This window comes from Bactrocera neohumeralis, chromosome 4 (genome assembly GCF_024586455.1).
Source record: "Bactrocera neohumeralis isolate Rockhampton chromosome 4, APGP_CSIRO_Bneo_wtdbg2-racon-allhic-juicebox.fasta_v2, whole genome shotgun sequence".
Taxonomy (NCBI): domain Eukaryota; kingdom Metazoa; phylum Arthropoda; class Insecta; order Diptera; family Tephritidae; genus Bactrocera; species Bactrocera neohumeralis.
This window is the reverse complement of record NC_065921.1, coordinates 47,321,728-47,331,776: the sequence shown is the minus strand read 5'-3', so window position 1 is coordinate 47,331,776 and position 10,049 is coordinate 47,321,728. Positions and strand designations below refer to the sequence as shown.

Genomic DNA, 10,049 nt, shown 5'->3' with positions numbered 1-10,049 from the left:
GTTATTACATTCAACTTTGAAATATTATTAAATCTCAACCGATCCATACTTACATATCTCATAATTCAATTCCAATACAAAAAAAGCAGATATTTCTATATTTTATGTATATATGTTACATATGTATTTTCGTATTCATTTTCGTATTCATTTATATATATATTTTATATATTACATATATATTTTCATTTTCATTCACATACATACCTATTTAAATTCATTTTCCATTCTCTTAAACTAAAACTTAAAAAAAATTTTTAAATCTATTTTTGGCGACGAAGGAAGTCGATGAAAGCATCCTTCACTTCTTTTGAATCGTTTATATATTCTTCTAGGAGAGAAAGACGCTTTTCATCGGCTGCTTTCATCGCCTCAGTCGCCTTTAATAAGTCATCCTTCATTTCCTCTATTATTGTTAACCCTGATTTTTTCTTTTTTACAGCATCGCTTGACGATGGCCGAGCGCAACCACGCGACGTAGAAGGTCCATCGCTTGGGCTTGGGAGCGGCGGCTCTCCTTCTGCATCGTCCTCAATGTAAATTGGTTCCATGTCAACTGAAATTAGAAGAAACAAATAAAAGTGTAAGGAAACATTCCATAACCGTTTTTCATTTTATTATGAATATTGGAATCTACTCCAATGCGCTTAAAACTTACCCACAATGCTATCCTCTACAAGTTCGGCGGAACAAAAACTTTTGAAACCACCTACTGCTTGGTGGACCGCCTCATAATATTTCCACCGACTAGGGGAGCCACCCGATGCACAGTGGCATTTCGGCGGAAAAATACGATTTTCCCACTTTCCAATTTCAAAACTTTAATGATTTTGTTTTGTAAAGAAATATTTGGATAAGAAAAATTCAACAAGGTTTTTTATAAAAAGAGAAATTTTATAGTTAAAAAAACTAACAGAAGTCGACGGAAAGTTATTCAATAAAATCAGATTAAAATTATTGTCCAAATAAAGAATTTTTTTTGTGTGTAAGTTTATAGCTATGGCTGTTCTTTTATTTTTTAGTGAAAACATAGCACTTCCTTGTTTATAAAAAAAAAAAATTATTGAAATTGGCAAAGTAAGCTAATTTTTATAATTTTTCAAAAATTATACTAAAAAATATCAACTTTTCATTTTTTGATGGAAAAAAACTTTATGTGCTTTGCCTTGCTTAGCCCTCTTACTATAAAAAAATGAAAGTTCCGAGTCTGTACTTTCAATTAAAAAAAAAACAACAACCGCCAATTACCGTCCCTTTTAGTAACATCGACAAATACTGATGTCTTCAACAGACTTCTTATAACTTCGGATCCTTACATCTGTAAGTAGCTTAAGGCGTCATTCGAACAAAATTTCATTAGAACTAGACCCCATTGTTAAAGATATGGTGCTTGCATACTATTACAAATAAAAACTAACACAATTTTTCGCCTGTTACATATTCAATTAAAACATTGCATATTATATTGGATTTTTATCAAGGTAAAGGTATAAATAACGTCACTTTGCGTTTAAGTTTAATTTTTTTGTCATCAGGAGAACTCAATTAAGAAGTGTCCCGAATTTCAAGTCCCTAGGTCCAAAAATAAAAATTTTGGCAATTGCAGTTATATGGGAGGTGGGTGCGGCAGTGGGCGGTTTTCCAAGATTTTTTCAAAATTTCTTAATTTTGTCCAGAGAAGTGTTTCTGCAAAGTTTCATTGTTACGACCACTCCTTCTATTTTTTTCCAAGAAATGTATGGAGCGGTGCCACTGTGCGATGTGCCAATTTTCTGCTTTTCTTGTCTAAAAATAAAAAAAAAAATATTTAATTTATATGTTGACCTCATAATATATTACTTACCTGTATTTGTTGGTAAAATTGTGCAATTTAATTTTAATCTCACTGGACGTATATTCGTGTCCAGCCAAAAGCATCGTACAGGACATTTCCTCGTATATGTGGTTATTTTTCTGCGTTGATCGCAGCTCTGGCATTTTTTGTTGCCACACCTCGATTAAGTCGGCCTCGGCAGCCTCACTCCACATAACTCGTTTCTTTTTTTGAGTTTTTTCCATATTTTTTTTACTTTGTAATTTGATTTGTAATCAACGGCAATTTTTAGTTTTATTTTTTTGTCTTCTTTGTCTTGTTTGTTTACATTGAGCATTCAGCATCAGCTGTGATAATGTAAAGATTTCCAGTGCTGACACGTAGATTGCGCAAAATCAGAGTCGCACAGAGAGATTTGGCGTGGATCATTTTCAAATAATTTCAATGAAGTGATTTGAAACTGTCATTTTTGTAAGGCGAAATCTGGATAAATTTTTAAGATTAGTGGGATAATCCATTCAACAGACGAAATCGTGTGATTAAGTGTCGGTCTGAACATGCTATAAGCTCTGCGCAGTAATCACTTTTTCGTTATAATAGCGTGGAATTAATGTCACAGGGGAGATTATTTTTAAAGAATCTTGTTCTCTTCCAGAAACTCAAATCTGCATTTCTTAAAAGACGACTTCAGCTAAAAAAAAAGACTTGCAGAAGCAACTTGAGTCATTCCGATTAAGATCTTTACCACTTGTATGCAAATAGAATTCGGGGCAGCTCCATGCCAAATATAAAAGCATTTAGCGTTTATAGCATGCGAGTCATTGGTATTCATAACGAGTTAATTAATTAGTTCTGTATCTCTGCGGTTGTGTGTAATGATAAATTCAGTTTCATGATAACTAAGCATTTATGCAAATTATATGGTAGTAATACCATTAAGGGCAACAATAGCAACGAAATACATAAAGTTGCACTGGCCAACCAATTACCACAATTGAATTTTATTGTATTTCAGCAAGTTAAATTTGCGATCAAAAGAGCGGCGAAGCAATGTTCTATCGGATGATCCAAGTAGAGGTACTTTTTTCAATAGCATTTTTTGGCAGATCACGCGTGAGCCTTGTCAAGCTATCATGTTATTATTGTTCAATATTGTTTGGCACTTTATCGTGGAAAGGCTTACACCTCAACAATGTTTACAAATTGTTCAACTTTATTACGAAAATTTTATTTCTGTAAATAATATGTTTCGCGCGAACGCGGAACGTTTTCCTTATAATAGTAACAAACATCAAAACAAATTGAGCTTGAATATCACAATAACCTTATCTTAAAACAATGCAAATGTATCAAACAATATATATGTAAACAAACCTAAACAAATAATATAATCTGTATCTAAACAAACTGTCACCTAGTAATAAGTATCATATTAGTTACTATAAATAGAAGTAAGAACCATGTAATAAGTTAGTCTTAAGAGTAATAATAAAGAGTACACATTTCGGTGCGGCTCACAATATATTTTTTTGATTCATTTTTATTTCTGGTAAAAATTAACTTGCGCTTGTACTATTCACAACACTACCATGCAGAGTCGATTCGACGTCGTTCGCAGCAGCTCGGACTGTCTTTGGAATGGCTTGGCGTATTTTATGTCGAGATCTTAAATTTAGAGCGAACAAAATAGAGCCTGTGCAAAAACTGAAACCTTCGCAAGCGACTTCGCTTCACTCCATGTGCTCTTGAAATTTTCAAGAAGATCCGAGGTTTCAGACCCAAATTTTGTACAGCGATAAGATGAAACTGCCAAACTTGGGTCAAAGAGCAACCTGAAGATATTCAAGAACTGCCATTTCTGCATTGGGCCGGTGGAATCAATGGTCCATATTTCTTAAAAAATGATGCCGGTGAGGACGTAACCGTTAAGGGCGCTCATTATCGCGCCATGAAAACCGACTATTTGGTGCCTGAAATTCAAGCTTCGCAACATTTGGTATCAACAAGACGGCGCCACTTTTAACACATCTCAACAATCAATGGATTTATTGAGAAAACACTTCGGTTCGCAGGTAATTTCTAGTTTTATGTTGATCGATTAGCCACCAAGATCACCAAGTGTGACATCACATCGTTGGACTTTTTCCTGTAAAGATATGTGAAGTTAAAAGTCTATGCTATAATACCTCTTTAGTTAAGGTCCATTTTATTCGCCAGTTACCAGCCAAGCCACCATTTCAAAGAGATAATCTTCAAAAGATAAATGGCAAAGAATGTTCTTTCAAACGATAATAAACATTTCCCATTAAATTAGAAGTTTCTTTGTTTTTCCTTTAAAAAAGTATAGAACCTCCATCGAATGTTTCTGTGTCACATGCGGACACCTCGAGATGGATGCTTGAACTTGCCTTTTGACTGTCTATTTGTGGCAGCTCTACTCTACTGTGGGGAGTAGGTGCAATTTCTTTAATGAGCTTTAGTTGATCGGAGATCATAGCTTTTGTATCTTCGTACTGGTCTAAGCAGTTTTCGTATATGGCGTAAGCAGATAATTTAAAATTTTGTGGTAGATCTGAACCGTCAGAATCTACAATGGCGTCACGAGCCGCTTGGAGGCGAGTCCAAAAATTTTTAAGATTTTCCGTTTTTATTTCTAATGCTGATTCAGAGTTGCCCTGAATAGGCGAAGATGAAAGCCGAGTGCAGTATCTTATTAAACTTTCACTTTGTGAAACAAATTTAGCAACCTGTTTTGAGCGTGTAGTAGGTAAATGTTTTTATTTTCATTTAAGTTGCTAACAAACGAATATCTTATTTCGTGTTATTATTACCGTTTCTATTTATTTGCAAAATAATATTATCTAACTATTTTATTTTAGTTTTAAGTTTGCAAATATCCGCACTTTTAATTTATAAACACCCTTTACGTCCTTATGTTAGTATTTGGGTACACCCTAATACTTGGACTTGTTTGTACGTATGTATGTGCTTATGAAGGTACTTATGTTTTGTGCAATTGAGAGCTTGTTAGAGAGATCAATTCGCTTTTTGTACGCAATCCTGCTTGTTTTTGTTTGCCAAAGAACGAGGAGTATTGCCGGTTATTTGCCAATGTGGACTTACAATATACTGTGCCCAAAAAATAAGGTGACATTGTATTTATTTTGAAAATTCTTTATTTATTCTTCCAAATCAATTTCATCCCCTTCAAGGTAATCCCCTCCCGATGCAATGCACTTATGCCAACGGATTTTCCAATCTTCGAAACACTGGTTGTAGTCACTTTCCGGGATGGCCTTCAGTTCCGTCTTCGCTGCGGCTTGAATCTCCTCTATCGTATAAAAACAGTGTCCCCGGAGCGGTCTTTTTGGTCTCGGCTCTCTTTTGGCACGATATTCGCTCGATTGATCGGGTGTTTCGGGGTCGTAAGCATAGATCCAAGTCTCATCGCCAGTAATAATTCGTTTCATGACACCCTGGTAGTTCGAAAGCATCGTTTCACACACTTCAACGCGACGCCTTTTTCCAAAAAATTCAATGTTTTCGGTACGAGTCGAGATTTGACGCGCTTGAGGCCCAAAACATCCTTCAAAATGGTATTGGCTGAGCCTTTTGATATGCCAACTTCATCACTTAGGTCTCTAATTGTTAATCGACGGTTTTTCAACACCAAATCTTTGATTTGTTGAGCGTGAGCTTCGTCGGTTGAGGTTGATGGTCGCACTGGACGCTCTTCGTCATCGACACGTTCACGGCCGGCTCGGAACTCACTATACCACTTGTAAACATTTTTTTTAGACACAGCCTCATCACCAAAGGCTTTCTGCACCATCCTCAACGTATCCGCAGCAGAAAATTGATTCCGTAAACAAAATTTAATGCAAATTCTTTGCTCAACAAATTTCGACATCGCAAAAAACGAAAAACTCACTTTTAGCAGCTCACAAAACGACACGTATCTCAAACACTAATGAATATTTTGACATGAAATTTGACATAAATGTGACTGACAGTACTACCAATCTAAAAAAGTACATGGAACTGTTCATCGAAGCGATACTGTCACCACAAAAATCGTTCACCTTGCTAGTTGCAAGAGTATAAAATGTACGATCACCAAATCCTTCGATTAATCACCTCTAGGGTGGGTCGATTCCGGTCTTTTTTCGATTCGGGATTTCTAATAGTGCGGAAAAGTTGCCTTAGTACTTCCTGATTCCAATGAAACTTTTTGTTTTCAGATCGGATTGCATCTCCAACCCCAATTCCGGCCTTGAAATTTCGGAAATTCGCCTAAAATCGTGAAATTGTCTACCTAGCGCCTGAAATACGCATCTCATGGCAAAATGTATAAAACAAAAGTTATTTGTCACGTCATTTGCTACCGAAATGGAATATGTGATCATGGCCGAACCGTTCCTGAGATACGAGCGAAAAGATGAAAATTGTTGCAGCTCTCAGCTAACCTGTATTGGTCACCCAGAACCCACCGCGTGGTGGTGGCTGCTCTTCGGGTTCCTCCCAAGCCCACCCAACCAACCAACCATATGTCAGGCTGGTTTTAGTCTGAATCTGTGTCAAATTTATTGATAAAATCAGATTTTGTACTACACTTTGGCACGTGTTGCCTAGATTTCAGTGTAGAGCGTATAAAACGATCACGAGATTGGGGGCCAATAAGTTTAGAAGATGCCTCCGTCACCAGTTTGACGGTTCTCTCGACTGCCACGGTGTGAGAGGGGAATTAGTGAATGAATTTCCATACCTCTGCAGTGTCTCCCGACAGCCCTTTTATGAGTTCTTCGGTAGAAACTGAACAAAGAACTGGTGGAACAGTCAAGGTAATAGTCTTCCAGTTAATCATATCGTAATAATTATTATCTTTGAAATTCAGCTTTGGCACTTTATTACATTTAACCCTTCCATTTACAGTGTCAGACTCTGCTTCTCTGGCTGCCAGAAGACGGTCAAGGGCCAACTTTCTGACTTCTATCCTTTCTATCTGTTCGTCAGTAAGTGTATTGTCTTTGCGGCCGTCAAAATACAGCCCATATACAGAGTCAATACTTTCGGTGTTTTGGAGCTTAACTCCAACACTTTTTTTACTCGACTAATCTTGCATTTGTCAGTGACAAAGCTAGCCTGATCCTCTGTTATCAAACCTGCTTTTTTGGCATCCAGAAAAGCAGATGAAACAATCAAGGCCGCTGCTCTATCACTTACTCCAAATCTTTGGGCAGCTAAAGCAGTGTGTTCTAATACTAGTGTGTTTTGTTTGGTTTTAGAGGATGGAAGAGAAAATTCATCATCAGCATCGTTTTTGGAAGAATCCATGTGCGACGCACCTACATTGTTGTCGTCTGTATGAGAGTCTGGCTGATCTGAATGGTCACGTATTCTAGCTGATATTTTTCTGGTAAATGTTGATGTTAATGACGTTTTGAAAGCATTTCTTTACGTTCATTTTTCTTTGTAATCTTTTTTGTTTCAGGTAGATCAACACTTCCAATGCGACCAATTCTTCTGGTTCTCTGGTCCAAGAGAATTGGTTGTTCATTGATAGGAACTTTCCTTTCCTTTGGACAAGTGCAAGAAGAAAAATAAATGCATTTACAAGCAGCGATGTCAAATAATTTTCCGGCAGAAGAGACAAAGTCGTCTCTTTTAGAGGTCAAACCTATTGGGTTCCTTAAAAACATTTATTTAAGAGTCAGAAATTTCTTATGGTATGTGGTGAGCATTTGTACAACTCTGGTGTGTGAAACTATCGGAATAGATGACTTTTTGAAAGTATTTTCAATCTTTTTTGTAACCATTTCTGTAACCTCTTTACACCTAGGTTCATAGTTGTCGCCTTGGAGTCGCCTTATACGAAATCTTTCAAACTAATAACACAAAATGACATCATAAGTACATAGGTAACTGGGACTCAGAGAGATTGTACGGATATATGCCAAACACAGGACATTTCTGCCTAAATTTAATTTTAGATACAGACATTTTGAGTTCTGTGTTCTGTTGAGGGAATATAAGTGATAGCACTCGGCGAAATCAAGACAAGAGTGAAGGAACACGATGAAAAAATATTTGTGTGGAGACCAGTCCGAACGTGTCGTATGGCGCAGGGAAATGAATATAACTGATAGAACTCGGCGAAATCACCGACAAGAGTGAAGGAACTCGATGAAAAAATATTTGTATGGAGACCTATCCGAACGTGTCCTTTGGCGTAGGTGAATGAATGTGAGTGATAGCACTCGGCGAAATCAACGTCAAGAAGTGTGGCCGCAAGCCGATTTTCACCTTGCGCTGTGGCGCGCCGCCTTTTCGCTCGTATCTCGGGAAAGGTTCGTCTTACGGCCATGAGCACATACACCACTTTGGTAGCAAATGACGTGACAAATAACTTTTGTTTTAAACATTTTGCCATGAGATGCGTATTTCAGGCGCTAGGTAGACAATTTCACGATTTTAGGCGAATTTCCGAAATTTGGGGTTCAAGGTGCAATCCGATCTCAAAACAAAAAGTTGCATTGGAATAAGGAAGTACTACAGCAACTTTTCCGCACTATTAGAAATCCCGAATCGAAAAAAGTCCGGAATCGACCCGCCCTAATCACCACCAATATAAATAGCCTACCCAGGAATATCCATGCCATTACTCATTTTCTTCTTAGGCATTTATAAACAAAGTGACATTAAAAAATGCTTATCTGTGATATATGTTTGCCACTCTGCAGTTCTAAATGACCCTCTTCGCCGCTTTCAACCTCCACACCACTACTCAGTGCACCAGCGTCAGACCACTCCCACTTCCCTTTCCAATACTGGCACCTGATGAAACGCCAGCATTTTCCGGCTTAGCAAAGGATTTCCTCCATGGCAGCGGTGAGCGGGGTACAATGTGAGAGTGGCGAAAAGAGACTGGTGCCATCTTCGTCGATCGTCGCCGTCACAAGGAGCGACATTTTGTTGGCTGCTTTGGTGTAGTGGTAGTCTATGCAACGCCGTTGCGGCATCGTTTGTGTGAAATGGCGGCGGACTGGCTGTGGAAGCGGCGCTGGTGCTTGCGCTTGGCAAATTGTCGTCAGCGGCCTGTCTGCTGGTGAGATGGTGTGATTCGTAGTATGATGTTGTTGTTGTCGTGGTATGCCCATAGGACGAATAAGCACTGGGCGGTTAAGTAGAGCTTGATGATGAATGCATTGTTAGCACATTATGGCGAGCGGTCGAACGATATGACATTGAGCGGCCGTAGCTGTTTTTCGAATGGAATCTAAGAGAGGGTTTTAAGAAACTAAGAACTTTTTTTAAATGGCAATGAGTGGTAAAATGAAATTGAAATAAAGTTCAAATTTGCGATTTTGGAATGAAATGCTTGAGAGTATGCTATAAACATATCCCAAAAGTATACTCGTATTTTTTCAAAATTCTATTCTTAAGTTAATTTTTTTTTGGCTCCAAAGCATATAGCGTATCTTGCATAATATATATTGAACACCATAATTTTCAAAATTGATTATGAATGTATATATTTGAGATAGATAATATCTATCTAATAAACTGAAAGATGGAAATACGAGTATATATTTTACGTCCTCAATTAGGATATTAGAATCTAATGGCATCGAAATAAACATATTCATAGTTAATAAGCATACTCCCTGTTCCTTAGCTACTATTAGCATTAGTGTGATTTACTCGTTACCATATTTTGATGATTCACTTTCATTGCGACGCCTGGAAGCAGACATCATCATATTCGCCCGTTCTCCACGGCTTGCTGCCATCATATACAATAGTATAAAAGCATTATTGTTTTATAAAAGATGTTTAAAAAAATTTCGCGATTTTATTTTGTTATGAAAGACGTAACACTGCTATGCACATACTTACTATGTCACTATTTATTTCAAACTGTTTTTAAAACCATTACTCAGTTATATACACAATATATTTTTAAGGCTATTTGTGGTCCACCAGTATTGAGCACTTTTTTCCTTTTAAATTTGTTTTGGTTTCGCCATTTGTATATGCACACTTTTCGTTATCAATTTTTAGGCGCTGACATTTTATTGGCTCACTAAGTATGTATTCACTTCCCCATTGAAGCCTGCCAATTACCTTAATAGACATGCAAATAAACGGAAAGGAAACACCTTGTTAACACGTACAGGCGTACATATTTACTTAAAAGCTAAAGTATATACAATTAGTACATATACTCATGTTATCA

At 37.2% G+C, this 10,049-nt stretch overlaps 1 protein-coding gene across 1 annotated transcript; it reads right to left on the bottom strand.

Moving 5' to 3' along the window:
* Nucleotides 1–263: 263 nt before the first annotated feature.
* Nucleotides 264–2,128, bottom strand: LOC126755729 (uncharacterized). The gene is made up of 4 exons (XM_050468473.1): nt 1,844–2,128; nt 1,769–1,785; nt 659–772; nt 264–556 (listed from the first exon to the last, which is right to left on the bottom strand). Exons 1-4 carry the CDS (start codon nt 2,056–2,058, stop codon nt 264–266), a joined length of 639 nt encoding a protein of 212 aa, XP_050324430.1. The 5' UTR covers nt 2,059–2,128.
* Nucleotides 2,129–10,049: the final 7,921 nt, after the last annotated feature.

Bases quoted from the DNA above. Each gene is read 5' to 3' on its own strand.
- LOC126755729 (XM_050468473.1), bottom strand. From the start codon at position 2,058: ATGGAAAAAACTCAAAAAAAGAAACGAGTTATGTGGAGTGAGGCTGCC. The intron at 557-658 runs GTAAGTTTTAAG...TTCTAATTTCAG, and splicing joins TGTAGAGGATAGCATTGTGG to TTGACATGGAACCAATTTAC.